The sequence below is a fragment of the Notolepis coatsorum genome (genome assembly GCF_963971535.1).
Source record: "Notolepis coatsorum genome assembly, chromosome: 13".
In the NCBI taxonomy this organism is placed as follows: Eukaryota; Metazoa; Chordata; class Actinopteri; order Aulopiformes; family Paralepididae; genus Notolepis; species Notolepis coatsorum.
The window spans coordinates 113,495,635-113,511,646 of NC_140177.1; the positions used below are offsets into that span (position 1 = coordinate 113,495,635).

The 16,012-nt window shown below is 42.8% G+C and overlaps 1 protein-coding gene across 9 annotated transcripts in view; it reads right to left on the reverse strand.

Annotated features, from left to right (window-relative positions):
- dlg1b (discs large MAGUK scaffold protein 1b) overlaps positions 1 to 14,114 on the reverse strand; it is a 408,802-nt gene extending 394,688 nt beyond the window's left edge. For 5 of the 9 annotated variants that reach the window (XM_084328063.1, XM_084328064.1, XM_084328060.1 and 2 more), the window contains exons 1-2: positions 13,360 to 14,114; positions 12,685 to 12,816 (exon numbers count right to left, since the gene is read on the reverse strand). In XM_084328063.1, coding sequence (XP_084184189.1) covers positions 12,685 to 12,816; positions 13,360 to 13,378 — 151 coding nt within the window. In that variant the 5' untranslated portion in view covers positions 13,379 to 14,114. The remainder of the gene's footprint in view (positions 1 to 12,684; positions 12,817 to 13,359) is intronic. The other 4 variants (XM_084328066.1, XM_084328065.1, XM_084328062.1 and 1 more) reach the window with 1 other exon arrangement.
- Positions 14,115 to 16,012: the final 1,898 nt, after the last annotated feature.

A 16,012-nucleotide genomic window follows, 5' to 3' on the forward strand; every position in this document is an offset into this window, starting at 1 on the left:
AACTCTAACCTTAACCAGCTCCTTAACAGCGCCTAAACTTAACCGTTCTAACCTTAACCAACTCCGAAACAATGCCTAACCTTAACCGGCGAAAGAATACACGTTAAAAATAAATCACGTTAAAAAATATTTTCGATGGGATTCGAACTCGCCAGCAAACAAGCCATAGGATCCACAGCCATGTGTCCTTGCCAATTGAGCTATTGCTAGATACTGAATTTAGGGGCGGTGACTTATATATATTGAGCTCCGCTCTCATGCGCATGCGCGGGCACCTCGCGCGAGCACGCCGGCGCACGCACGCACCTGAGCGAGCACGCCGCCGCCGGTGCACGCACGGTAGCATTTGTCTGAAAAGAAGGGCGCTTTACCGCACTGGCGTGCGGTGACGAATGCGGAAGCATTTTTGCACTGCTTGCTTGGCATAAAGCTACAGGCATCCTGGCCGTAGCTGGAGGCTACTCGAGTACACACAGACAGTGGAGCTGTTTGCAGATAGCGAGCATTTTGACTTGTTGCGTGGTGGCGATGTCTCGCAGATAATACAACTACAAGTATGATTACCGTATATAATATATATTTTTTATTAAAAGAAAATTAAAAAAATTATATATATATATATATTTTTTTATATACCAAAAACGATCGGTATCGATCGGTATTGGCCGATATGGCTCATAGACGATCGGTGATCGGTATCGGTGGCAAAAAACGTGATCGGGGCATCCCTAGTTTTAAAGGCCAACCTTCACGTTGTATTTTTGTTCAATAAACAATGTGGACTAGGCCAACGGTGACTTTCATGAAGAAGGGGAAAAAAAGTATTGAAATTGACCCAGTTTTAGCGTTTTTATCAAACATTTTGTCTGCCCAACACAATCACCACGCACGTGGATATTTTAATCAATGGTTCATAACGTGCGTGTGTAATCGAAATGATCTCGTCACAACAGGTGCAGGGCACCAGGGGGCTCACCAGGGGGCGCTGAGAGTCACACAAAGCTAGTGGCAGGCACTGCAGGCAGAGAGCCTTGCTACCATAGATATATGCTTGCTACTACCAGCCGAATGAAAATGTATCTGTTTCACCTAACACTATTGCTCCGTGATTATAGCCATCCATCTCTAAAGCTAACCACTATTTGTAAAAGCCACAACCACGTTACCATATTTGTAATAATGTAAATCATTGTGTCGTTGTACACATATTGTGTTTATAACGTTAGTAGCTAACATAGCTTAGCTTGGTAGCTATTGTGCTAACAACATATCCCAACTGGCTCGCTGGCCGGCATGAACGGCCGACCCAAAATGGTTCTCTCCTCTCTGTACACCCCGTCCCCACGGGTACCCTGCCGGGGGGCCCATGGACGCGACAACGGCGGCAGCCGTAGGGTGCTCGAGCCCGTAAAGGCTAGTGGTACAAGATAGCTATGAGCTAACTCTACAGGCTCAAACACCCTACGGAGTACGGCCGCCGCTGTTGGCGCGTCCACAAGCTCCTCCGCAGGACACCCGCGAGGACAGGGGCACACAAAGAGGAGAGAACCACCCGCAGGGACGGCGGAGCTGTAGTGGTCCCGACTGTAGCAGGGACGGCAGAGCTATAGGCTAACTGTGATGCACCGAGTGGGCCACCATTGATCTAGTACTATGACCCGGACGGGCATAAGGCATACGTTTCCTGAAGTGACGTCACGGCCGTGCTAGCGTCTGATAAGCTTTTAGATTCGGCTCATTAATATGCACCTGTAGTGACGTCTGCGTTTGATAAGCTTTTTTGATTCGCGCGTGCATGTTATTTGTGCGTGGACCTTTTTAACTCTTTCGGAGTGGCATTTCCGGTGTCAAATGGAAAAAAATAAATAATGAAATTATATACCAATGATGTAAACTACCCATAATTGATCAGTAGGGTTTAACCTGGATGTTGGGCTTTAAGTTATTTCTGGATTCCGGCGGCACGTGCGCACGAACAAATATGGATTCCGGCAGAGTGCGCGCTGCACAGCACTGCTGTTGAATTTTTTTTCAGGGGAAACACTGTTAACTATTCACAATGTACAGTTGTGGTCAAAGGTTTACATACACTTGTAAATAACATGCATGTCAAGTTTTGAGTTTCCAACAACTCTTATATTTCTAACTCTTATATTTCTGTGATAGAGTGATTGGAGCACATACTTCTTCGTCACAGAAAACAAGCTCGGTTATTTTATGAATTTATTATGGGTCTACTTAACACTTTGAGTGCCAGGCCACAAGAAATCGTTTTAATCGTTGTTATTTTTTTTTATTATCGATTTCCATTCATTTTTCATCAATCTAGCCTCATCCGTCTGAGCTCGAACAGGGAAAATACCGGCCCCTATCGTCTCTCCGGATGGTACTGCACCCCATTGGATTGCACTGAATGAAATGCATGGGGGGAAAAAAAGAGTCCGGAATCCACATTTTACTTGTTAGGCAAGTAACCGGAGACGATCCCAGTCATCGCTAGGGATGCCCCCCGGACCCCGGTTCTAAATGGGAACCGGTACTAAATTAGAAAAAAGTATTTATAAGCTCCGACGTTATCGGTACTGCTATCGATACTCTAGAAATTATTATTACCATGAGTTTTTTTTTTCGAGGAATTTAAACGTTGCGAACTATCTCTCCTCTCTCTGTCTCTGCAGGAGAAGCGAGCCGCAGCGAGCCATTATTACACACACTCGTCGCGAGCCGCTCACACATACACACACGGGTACTTAAGGGAGGTGCCAGTCAGTGGCTCCGTGCTGCTGAAGCGCAGCACACACAGGCCGAGCTCTGCGCTCGTCATGGCGGAGAGAGAAAAGCGCTCGAAAGTCTGGGTACACTTTTACGAAAGTCGACTGCACGTTGCCACAAGTGCAATAAAACATTTGCCAGTAAGGGTGGCAATACAAGCAATTTGTCAAAACATCTGTTGTCAAAACATAACATTAGTCTGCAGAAATGCGCAGTTTTTGACTGCTTTGCTCACAGTGTTCCATCTGCATCCACGTCCACTGCAGGTAAGCCAAGATACGGAGTTAGCTAGGCTAATAACGAATTATTATAAATAGTGTAGTGCCGGAGGAAAAAGGAATAATCGTAGGCAACGTAATGCTTGTTTAATACACAAGACAACTTCAGTCAATACAGAACAAGAGCACATGTATATAGCCAGAACAGTAAAGATCACAACAGCAAGTGCAACCGCAATAATTGTCCCCTCTGGCCGCGGTGCCAGATCAGTAGTTCCCTCCCACTACACAACACAGTAAGAGGAGAACACAAACCATAATGTAGTCACTACAATAGGCTAATAAATAAAATATAATTGCTTAGCTAATTGTTTAGCTACAAATATATTAGAAAGATTAAAGATCTTCAAGCTGAGGCTGCATCCACCATGTCCCAGCCCACCCCTCCTCCCTCTACCACCACCGGTCCCAGCAAGCCCAAAGTCCCTTCACCCTAGCAGCTAGAGGAAGGATGACAGAGTGTCACAGCCTCTACTAATAACATGGAGTATTGAACCGTTTTTAACAGCTGGGTATTGGGTGAGACATTCTGATTTAAGAACTTTCTAAATAAAATAGAAAGTCCCAAAATAGTTAATTTATCTGACTGCTTGTATTAATTGATAAAAAAGTAGCCATGTGCAGTAATATAGTTATATAAAAGAATAATAAAGCAATGTCGATTCTGTTCTTAATAATTTTTTTTTTTGCTAAATAAAAAAGAACCGATAAGAGTATCGATAAAGTACCGAACCGTTAAGCAGTATCGATAAGAGTAGTAGTATCGATAAAATCCTAACGATACCCATCCCTATCGCCCACCATCAGAACAGCGTGGAATATGTCTTTCGACCACCCAGCGTTGGATCAATAAACGCGATCGATATTTGGAATGGCGATCAGGAATTGGAATAATCTTTTTGGAGAACATCTGATCTGAGGTAAGGAATCTATTTGACCAGTATTGGGATAATCAGAGCTGTTTTCACCTATATATCAACGTGTCCCATATGTGTGTGTGTGGCTGTGAGTGTGTGTAGCTGATAAGAAAATAAGACACCAGTAATCGATTTTTCAGCCTGCTTCTATAGCGTGCATAAGTACACATATACTATCGATAATCTAGCGTTTATTTGAAAACTATTCATAAATAGGCCGAAAAATGACAACGTGTTTTGTGTATTACAGTAAAGCGAGATTCCTGCAGAATCTTTTTTTTTCTGAAAGTTTCAAAAAACAAGCATTTTTCAAAATGGTATAAAACGGAAATGAACCGATTAAAAAACAATCCGTTTCGACAATGTAGACTGCAAACAAGTCATTGATAAGCGACGGTTGTATTAGACACATAGCCATAATTTAAGATATAGTTTATGCGTTCACAAATGTGCTCGCCCTCCCATTGACTACAGCACTGGCACTCAACAGGGTATATAGGACTGGCAGTCTGGCACGGCCGGCACAGAAAGTGTTAAATACTGAGATTTTTCAGAATTATCCATTTTAGTGATGTAGAAAGTTGTGTCAATCAAATGAGCTTTGTGGCATGGCCTCTTACTTCTTGTGAGTAATTACGATGGACTACTGCTGGTGACTTCTCCGAGACCATTTAAATAGGGCTCATTTGATACAATCATTACTCATCCACAAACGCTACGATGGGAAAGCCAAAGAAGCTCAGGAGGGATCTGAAGAGATAATTGACAGTCAGGGAAGATCAGGAAAGTCACTTGGAGCCATTTCAAAGCAGCTACAGGTCCTGGGATAAAATGCAAACAATTGTTTGTAAGTGTGTGTTAAGTATGTGTGTTTTACATCGCCATGGGCTGAGAGGCTGCCATGCAAGAAGGAGCACAATGCTTAGCACAATGAATGGAAGCTATTCAATATGAATATGATGCAGGATTATTAGGAACAATAGAAACTATGAAACATTACTATTGCCATTTCTCCTGGGTTGGGCCCTTTTTTAAGTTAGATTGACTGGATGCGAGTAGTAGGCCAACCCTTATGACTGCCAGACAGTGTTTGTGTGTAGTAAGCCAACCCTTATGACTGCCAGACAGTGTTTGTGTGTAGTAAGCCAACCCTTATGACTGCCAGACAGTGTTTGTGTGTAGTAAGCCAACCCTTATGACTGCCAGACAGTGTTTGTGTGTAGTAAACCTACCCTTATGACTGCCAGACAGTGTTTGTGTGTAGTAAACCTACCCTTATGACTGCCAGACAGTGTTTGTGTGTAGTAAACCTACCCTTATGACTGCCAGACAGTGTTTGTGTGTAGTAAGCCTACCCTTATGACTGCCAGACAGTGTTTGTGTGTAGTAAACCTACCCTTATGACTGCCAGACAGTGTTTGTGTGTAGTAAACCTACCCTTATGACTGCCAGACAGTGTTTGTGTGTAGTAAGCCTACCCTTATGACTGCCAGACAGTGTTTGTGTGTAGTAAGCCTACCCTTATGACTGCCAGACAGTGTTTGTGTGTAGTAAGCCAACCCTTATGACTGCCAGACAGTGTTTGTGTGTAGTAAACCTACCCTTATGACTGCCAGACAGTGTTTGTGTGTAGTAAGCCTACCCTTATGACTGCCAGACAGTGTTTGTGTGTAGTAAGCCTACCCTTATGACTGCCAGACAGTGTTTGTGTGTAGTAAACCTACCCTTATGACTGCCAGACAGTGTTTGTGTAGTAAGCCTACCCTTGTGACTGCCAGACAGTGTTTATGTGTGTAGTAAGCCTACCCTTATGACTGCCAGACAGTGTTTGTGTGTAGTAAACCTACCCTTATGACTGCCAGACAGTGTTTGTGTGTAGTAAGCCTACCCTTATGACTGCTAGACAGTGTTTGTGTGTAGTAAACCTACCCTTATGACTGCCAGACAGTGTTTGTGTGTAGTAAACCTACCCTTATGACTGCTAGACAGTGTTTGTGTGTAGTAAACCTACCCTTATGACTGCCAGACAGTGTTTGTGTGTAGTAAGCCTACCCTTATGACTGCCAGACAGTGTTTGTGTAGTAAGCCTACCCTTATGACTGCCAGACAGTGTTTGTGTGTAGTAAACCTACCCTTGTGACTGCCACAGTGTTTGTGTGTAGTAAGCCTACCCTTGTGACTGCCAGACAGTGTTTGTGTGTAGTAAGCCTACCCTTGTGACTGCCAGACAGTGTTTATGTGTGTAGTAAGCCTACCCTTATGACTGCCAGACAGTGTTTGTGTGTAGTAAACCTACCCTTATGACTGCCAGACAGTGTTTGTGTGTAGTAAACCTACCCTTATGACTGCCAGACAGTGTTTGTGTGTAGTAAGCCTACCCTTGTGACTGCCAGACAGTGTTTATGTGTGTAGTAAGCCTACCCTTATGACTGCCAGACAGTGTTTGTGTGTAGTAAACCTACCCTTATGACTGCCAGACAGTGTTTGTGTGTAGTAAGCCTACCCTTGTGACTGCCAGACAGTGTTTGTGTGTAGTAAACCTACCCTTATGACTGCCAGACAGTGTTTGTGTGTAGTAAGCCTACCCTTGTGACTGCCACAGTGTTTGTGTGTAGTAAGCCTACCCTTATGACTGCCAGACAGTGTTTATGTGTGTAGTAGGCATACAGTACCCTTGTGACTGCCAGACGGTTTGTGTGTAGTAAGCCTACCCTTGTGACTGCCGGACAGTGTTTATATGTGTAGTAAGCCTCCCCTTTATGTGTGTAGTAAGCCTACTGCCAGACAGTGTTTATATGCATGTAGTAGGCCTACAGTACCATTGTGACTGCCAGACGGTGTTTATGTGTGTACGCTCACATGCCTACTTGAGAAACCATTTTGTGTACGTGTGTGTGTGTGCAACACATGCATGATGCATGGACCTGTCTGGTAAGGTTGGCTTCTTGCCAAACCTATCGGAGCGGCAAGCACACATTGGTGGCATGCTGTGTAGACGGGTTAAGAGAGGTGACGGTGGTTCTTGATGGAAGGCATTGAGGAGCAGCAGTTAATCATCACCACAGAAATTATCATCTTCCCATAAATCTGAGCAGCACTTGGATGGAATGAACATGATGGAATGAACACATCACGCAGGTTGCTGTGCGCTGTGACGATGGAACGAACACATCACGCCGGTCACCGAGGTGAGAATAATAAGCAGTTATCAATTAATCATAACAGAGAGAGAGAGAGGAGAAATTCTGGTAGCGAATGCCATCGCTCTCATTCGAGAGAGGGTATCCCTTCTCCTAAGGGAGAACTTTTTCCGCTGCCAATAGTGAATTTGACCATTAGTTTAATAATATAATCCATATTAGTTTAATGATATAATCCTCATCGCAAGTAAGCCAGCATCGCAGTCTGGATGGCTGTGGTGGATAAGATAAAGGAACGCATATAAATTAAAATTTGTAGTTTTCTGGTGTTGAATGAAGTGGTGGATGTATAGCCCACATTGGGGGGGGGAGCCAGTGTCCATGTATTGTATTTATTATTTTTATGTCTTTTAGTCTATTTTCATTCCGATTTAATTACCGGACTGTCATTATTGTTATTATTATTTCTGTTATTGTCCCGTGAGTTATTGTTGATTATTACTGTTACTGTATTGTTTGTCTTGTTTCATGTAAAAAAAGAGAAAAAAAATGATATAATCCTCATTTTGGTTTGCTATGATTTCTGACATGCTGCATATGACCCTGTTTTAGCCACGTCTCTGACCATTATCTGTACTGGACTTGCATTGTCCCCCATTTATCTGCACAAATATGAAGATGCATGATGGTTAACTTAACACATTGGTGGCCATTTGGATGCGTCTAAAATCACTGTAGACGGCCAGCATATGTAAACAGACTTGCAGACTTGCGTGGGGCTGTTTGTAGAGCTAAATCTATACTTTATAGTATTGCTATCTGTCCATTCTCATTGTCAATTGAGACCATAAACCGTCCCTTCAAAATGGCTTAAAGAAAAAAAATTCATCAATACGTTCTCATTTTATAGCGTCTTGAATATAAGCGTTATACGGGATTTGGTCTAGTATATTTCCTGGAAGGCTGGATAAAGGGCTAATAGCTACTAACGTTATATCCAATGGCATTTCGGTTATACAGAAGCTACAGTTAAAACTCAAACTGCATATGATCGGTATGATCCTCAAGCATGAAAGGGGGGAGGGGGGGGGGGGGGACGTCGTTTCTGATTATTGATTACCAATAACTGTGTTCGTCTCAGTAGCCACATACGCTGATCGGCTGGTTGGGTATCATAACAAGCCCTGATCAGCATGTAATTTACGTGAAAAAGATCTTACCAAGAGCCGGTTGGATCCCCCAGACCATTTCCCAGTTATCGATCGCCATCTGCAGGGCTGTACAGTGCGACATATATATCGCACATGCTACAGCAACAGCGGTCTGTGCGATGAATGGATTTACTTCAGTAGCACTGGTGCGATAGGGATTCGGTTCATATAGATTCTTATTTTGAAAATCCTGTAGCGGGTCTCATTTCTGCCCACGCGCAGCTCCAGCTATAATAACTAGGCTCCGACAGCTAGCAACGTTCAGGTGCATATGATACTCTTATTTTGAAAAAACTCTGACAACTCGACGAGTCATATCCGCCCTATCCGTGCTTCTGCAAGCAGAGCAGCGCGTTGGTCGGTTGGTGCGCACTGCTGCGTTAACACAGCAGTGCGCCTACACGTCCCGAAATAAGTCTGTGGTGTTTTTTTTTTCTCGCAACGGGTCAAATGCATCTACATGCTTTGCACCGTCGCCATTCCTTTATGCGCACATCGCCCGAAATTAACGTTTATGGAAAGACGATGAAGTCACTAGTCAGGACAGGAGTATATTATAGTAAACTGAGGATTACTGAGGATGGACAGATAATGTTGATATTCAAATATAAAAAAGTTTCGAGAGGAGTGGAAGTTTGAAGACAGACAGTTCCTCTCGAAACTTTTTTATATTTGAATATCAACATTATCTGTCCATCCGTCTGGCAGTCATAAGGGTAGGTTTACTACACACAAACACTGTCTGGCAGTCATAAGGGTAGGCTTACTACACACAAACACTGTCTGGCAGTCATAAGGGTAGGTTTACTACACACAAACACTGTCTAGTCACTAGACTACAATATGATGCGGGGGTGGTGAGTTGAAACAGTGTGTGTGAATGAATGAATGAAAACTTTATTTAACAGATTGCAGAATGGGTACAGTACAGTACGGCTCAATACACACAATTGTTAAGGGGATGCAGACCAGAGAAAGACGTTTGTCTTGTTTACATCAGGGTCCCCCATTGTGTGTGTGTGTGTGTGTGTGTCCCAACCGACCCCACTTCTATGTTTCAATAAATTATTTGCATTTAAAACTATTAACGCTGACTCATTCCTTCAGTCCACTCAAAATTATGCTAATATTCCTTATGTTTATGATATTAATTGAAAATAGCATATGAGTGTATTATAGTAATAATAACACATGGCAATATACTAAATGACAGCCAAACATGGCACTGCAACTAAATAACACAAATACAATAGGCACATTTGTGACTGTTACAAATATAACACGTTTTATACTTGTGCTACAAGATTTTGGCCTGTGCTACAAAACTATCAACCTCTGTAGCACCAGTGCTATGTGCAAAAAAAGTTAACGTACAGCCCTGATCTGGTAGATCGATATGTCCATTGGCTGATGATATATTCCCTTACTGCATAGTGAAATCCGCAATCCAAAACGTATTCCGTGCAACAGGCTATAGGGATCGCTTCAGGTGAGTAGAAAACTACATTGGAAATCCAGAAAAAAAGAGACAACTTCTGCCACAGGGAACACTGCATTATCGATACAGCGGCCCTAAGAGGATCTGGCCGGTAATGCACTTTTTTGAATTCAAAGAGTAGGGTACATCTGCAGTGCAGCTCGGCGACCTTGAATAGGTTATTAAAATGGAATAAAAGCCAAAACAACTTTGCCACGGAGATATCCGTGGTTGGTCCTTTAAGCATGGATTCGAAACACGGATATATACGTTGTCGGGTGGGAATGTGTTAAGGGTGGCATTGAAGACGGGGAGGTTGACCTTAGGGGTCAGACAGGCAAGCTAACGGTATTGGCACAGTGCCAGCCAGCCAGGCCTGGGAAACTCAAACAGGCCACGCTACATTCCTCCTGTTCAGTTAAGTTTCCACGACACATCTGCACTGACTTGTAACTCGCTGCCCGGCAGCCAAGGGCCCTCCGGCCTCACATGTCAATCTCTCCATTGGGCCCTGAGGCCTCTAGGGCTGAGCCCAAACGTTCGAACATTCTGACCTTTGTTCGTTACGTTGGCATTCGAATCTTAATTAATGGGTTCGAACCTCCTTTTCAAACCTTTTTTTCTTTTACATTTTCGTTTATTTATTTTACACAAAAAATAGATATCAGAATGTGATATATATCAAGAATATCACAGTACTATGTTGTGTTTACAATAATTTGAAAGTCACACGAACACAGATAGAACAGTCTAGTCGAGATGAGGAGGGGTCACTGTCATACATTATCAGGAAATGAATCAATCATGCAAAAAAGAGAGTTGAGTGACTCACACTCACCCGTCTTATTTCATAATACAACGTTTCCGAATGGACGTTTGGATTAAACCAAGTGTATGCAGTGATGCTGAACTTTCCCAGCGGAACACAAGTTACTTAACGTTACACAGGTATGTTATGCACGTTAATTAAGTTATGCATGTTTAGCTTGCTAGCGTTAAGATAACACAGGAGCCGTCGGCCAACAAAGATGTTGTTTCAACAAATGTATTCACAAAATGGATTACCATCCAAACGTTATTGAAGCCTCCCGTGACCAGTAAGTAGGTACTAGTACTAACTCTTAATAACCGCAACAATATGCGCTACGTTAAATGCGTAAATTTGCGATATGTGCCTAAAGTCAAGACTCGACAGTACTGAACCAGAAAAATTATTTAGGAGCAAAAAATGTTTTGCATGATTAAAAAAACGATTGTTCAAACGTCCGTTCGAAAAACCCTGGCGAAGTTCGAATCCCAAAAACAGGCTTCGGGGACAGCTCTACAGGCGTCACATCTCTCCATTGGGCCCTCCAGCCTCACATGTCAATCTCTCCATTGGGCCCTCCGGCCTCACATGTCAATCTCTCCATTGGGCCCTCCGGCCTCACATGTCAATCTCTCCATTGGGCCCTCCGGCCTCACATTTCAAGTTCAAGTTTCAAGTTTCTTTAATAGTTGTCATACAGAAGTACAGAATACTTTCATACAAAATGCTTCTTACTGTTACGCTCCAGAGACTGTGCTAGACAAGATAGTATCAAATAACATAGTATAGCATGTAAATTAGAAGTAGAAAATGAGGTCACAGTGTTCAGTATAGACATATGTACAATGTTCGATGCACATGTCAATCTCTCCATTGGGGCGAGTCTGATTTCACTCATCATGCAGCCAAGTTAGGGTGTGATTTACACCGATCGATTAGGCCATTCGTCAAGTCATAACCATTAATTGACATTGTTGCGCTAACAGAAGCAAGTGCTGTGAATTCACATCGGATCGCATGGGACCGTGTGTGTGCGCGTGCGTGCGTGTGTGCATGGCCACAGACCGTGTTTTATGCATGATAGAGGCCCTGAGCAACATCCACTCAAAGACAGAGGGCCCGCTCTACTGAGTCACAGAGATTGAAGCCAATCAGCAGTCATCCTCACACTTCTTAAAAGAAAACTCCAACATTTTGGGAAATTAGCTTAGGTATGTATCTTAACACTCCAACATTTTGGGAACCCTGGAGTTAGACAAGAAGATAGATACCCTTTTTCTTCTCTGTGCATGCAGTAGGAGTAGGAAGGAAGACACACACCGTTAGCCTAGCTTAGCGTCAGTCACTGGAAGTAGGTTCCTCCATTAGCCTACTTCCCAACTAACAGCCTACTTCCCAACATCTTCCTACTCCTACTGCATGCACAGAGAAGAAAAAGGTATGTATCCTCTTGTCTAACTCCAGGGTAGATGGCAAATAAGCTAATTTCCCAAAATGTTGGAGTTTTCCTTTAAGGAGGGGAAAAAAATACCTGCTGTTCATGCTTCTATTCTAATACTCAAAATCACTTCAAACTCCTCTGTCCACTTTCAGCAACGCCACACCGCTTTTAATCCCACCCTTTTTTTTTTTTAAAGCGCAAGATGAGATGCCCTTTTTCCCCCTGTGTCTTTGTTGAGGTTTGGCAGACAATCTTTTGGTCTATTAAAAGAGCGTGTTGTTTAGATTTTGGGCGTGTGCTCCCATCCTCCACCCCCACGGTAAGCAAGGCGGTGGAACCCCACGTTGACTCACACCGGGACACCAAGCAACTTTATAACCTAACGCTCCTGTGCTACAGTTTGGAACGCAACATAATTGGAAAGTGTCCCAAAAAGGTCCCATCTCCATTCTTTAAAGTTCAGGAGACAGAAGTTTCAAAACTCGAGAATGTTACTGTGCATTCCGTGGTAGTTGTAATTATGTTATTTGAATGTTTAAACTCGTTGTAGTGCTTCAAAACACACAACTAAACAAGTGAGTGCATGTGACATTAAAACAGGAGACTGCTGCACAGAGAACAGAGGCAAACAGTCACATACCTATAAGAGCCTGGAAGAGATTGCTCTGGAAGATGTCGATGACTCTCTGGATCGAGTGTCTAAGCTGCCTGTCCTCCGTGTGGTTCAGTTTAGTCCGATATTCCTCCAAGAGAGACAGGGCTCGCTGTGCATCTGGATTGTGGCGAGAGAAAGGTTGAGTTTTGGGACAGCATGTAACCCAAAAACAAGCAAATCAGTGGGCACAGATTAATTAAAACTGCAGTGCACACTCTATAAAACATAGTCTGCTGGTATATCTTTCTATCCATGTGTAGGCTTTACGTTGCAACTCCAAAGGTTTCAAATAAACACTGGGAAGAATGAATAGTTACATCATTACAGAAGTGCAACTTCGGTCAAGATTATATTAATGTGACTTCAGGCAAGGTGCCCCATAGACAACTTGGCTAGCAACAGTGGCTATAGTCTGCTTTGCTAATGAAGCCTGCCTGTAATTCACTTACCTTTCTCGCACACCACCATAGCTCAGTCAAAATACCTCTATAAACTGTCTGGACTGGTTGTTGTTATTATTATCGATTCATAGCTTGTCATACGAGATGCGTGTATCCGTTTCATTGCAGGTGGCTGTAGTGTAGTACTAGGAGTTTCCATTGCAGCATTTAGCAGCACTAGCTTCAAGCTTGGCTACAGAAATAGGTGAAAGCCGCTTACCTTTCTTTCGTACTGGCATGATTAGGCTGTGCTGGGGAGGATGTGTAGCTAGCTCGCTGCTAGTAGCCAGCTATGTTGCCACTTGCCAGACAGTCGCTAGGTAAGATTTTTTTTTTTTTACACTTTCACTCCCCGCTGTGTGCTTCTGGTGACCAGGGGCAGGAGAATCCCTCCACGATGAAACTGCAAGTTCCGTTTAGCAACCGCCCCCCCTTCAAATGTCCACACGTACACGTCACGGTGATACAAAAAACAGAAGGTAAAATAAACAAGCGTTACAATGTAAGAAACGCGACCACCGAGTAGCAGTACAAGCTGACAGCTGCACTTCTTGAACCTGACAGCGGTGGGAGCAGGGGGACGCCGCCACGACACCAAAATATGCACGAAAGAGTAGTCGATCTCTGAACTAGTAGGTCCGAGTGTCCGTGGAAATCCATACACAGCGTAGTAGAGACACTCGGGGGATGTTTCAGACGAGCACAAATGGTCATCAAATCCGTGCGTGCATAGGCGTTATTGATGAAACTATAGTAGGGAAATTGTGGTCTTCTTGACGTCGCTTGCAGCACACAAAAAAATAAAATAAAAAATAACCTCCTAAACCGCAAATCCAGTTGAGTGGCACAACGTAAACTCAGTCAGTGCCACCCTCCCCGAGTCCCGACCCTTCTCTCCCCTCCTGGTTTGACAAACTTCCCCCTCGTACTATTTCTTCACAATTTACGAATGCATGCATTCGTGTCAAACTTCTCTCTCCGCCGCGTCCCCTCCTCTTTTTTTCTTCCTAGGTCAGAGAATTCCAAACTTTCCTCCAAAATGGCGTCTCAGAGCTGGAAATAAACCATGTGATTTCAAACCCTACCCTTGACCGCCCAGTCATGTTACCTAAAAGATCAAGGAGGAGGAGGACTGGAGAAGGTAGGTGAAACTTGGGATTTTCTTCTTGAGGAAGCAATCGGAAGGATTGATTGATTGATTGAAAAGTTTATTAACAGATTGCAGAATGGGTACAGTACAGTACATCTCAATACATACAATTGTTAAGGGGATGCAGACCAGAGAAAGACTTTCGTCTTGTTTACATCAGGGTCCCCCATTTTCAATTCATCATAACATATATGACATACATGACATACAGATAGACAGTACTGCTACATCTATACATTTATGACATATCAGATTTGCAAAAGGAAAGTGTTGATGCGTGATGCATGCATGGTTCGCATAAGCAGAGAAAATAATGTAGGCGTTCCTTGCATGTTTACCAACTTGTAACACTAAACTGCCTACAACATGTGGGATTGTAGTTTTTCTTTTTTACACGGACCATCAGTCGTGAATTGTGTCCGAATTATTAGGACATGACCCCAGCATAATTATCAAGATAACAGCTCTCTGCTCTATACACATTTTCATAACTTTAGTGCTTCTAATAATCTATGGCAGACTGGCCTTCAGTAGGTCAGTGTCATCCTTTATACCATGTCACTGATCATCACTGATATCATTTTCAATATGATTTATTCATGTTTTATTGGTTTTTTGTTTAGTTCTCTTTGCAATACCAAATAAATTGTCAGTAATCATTCACATTGGACCACATTTTAATGGAATATTCAAAGCACAATAACAGCCTGAGCAAAACTATATAAGAGAACAAACCATGATGTGTGTCCATGCACTTCTGTCACACTATCGTCCGATATTCAGAATAATCCCATTAATAATCTGTTTGAAGTGTTAATCTCAAATCACGTGGGCAGAGGGCATCCTCCCAAACAGGCCACAGAGGACCACCCTCCATCCTCCCTGACTGGCATGTGTTTATGTCTTTCTTCCTCAAATTTTTTATTGAAACACACTTTAAAGATACACTACGGCGCTCCTTTCTTTAAATCGAAACACACTTTAAGATACACTACAGCGCTCCTTTCTTTTAACTTCAGTTTCTGACGTGTACATATGCAAACAATCCAAGCTTGCGCCCCGGTTTAGAAATGAGTTCCGGTAAAAGAGGGTTTTATTTTTAGAGTCATGTTTTATGAATGACCTTCCCTGAGTCTGTGGCTCAGTGTTAAAGTATAGATAGAGGCTGTTGTGCTTCTCTCACGCCACATCATGCTCCCCTACACCGAGTAACAACCGGAGGGAGACATGGGGATTTGATGCGGTCCTTGTATAATACCTGCTCCTTGTATAACGCCTGCTCTGTGTAAATCAGGGAGTAATCGTATTGTATAGGGCAGGGGTGGCCAACCCGCGGCTCGCGAGCCGCATGCGGCTCTTTGCCCGTCAATGTGCGGCTCTTCCATCCATAAAAAAAAATTAAAATTTTTTTTTTTTTTTTTTTTTTACTTTTTTTTTTTTTTTACTTTTTTTTTTTTTATGTCACTCATTCCATAAGGACGTAGAATAAACATTTACAATTTTTTTTTAAATGGTCCATTTGCATGTTCTTGGTATCTGAATCTAGGGACATATATGGATCAGTGTCAGAAATAGTGTCTGTTACTAGGCTTGAGTAAATTGTAATGAACCAAAGGAGAATATCAATTCTATTTAAAAAAAAAATTATCTTTGACTGTAAATAACACCATGCTAAAATTTACCAGACCTGAAAAATCTAAGCAAATGAATAAAGGGAAGATGA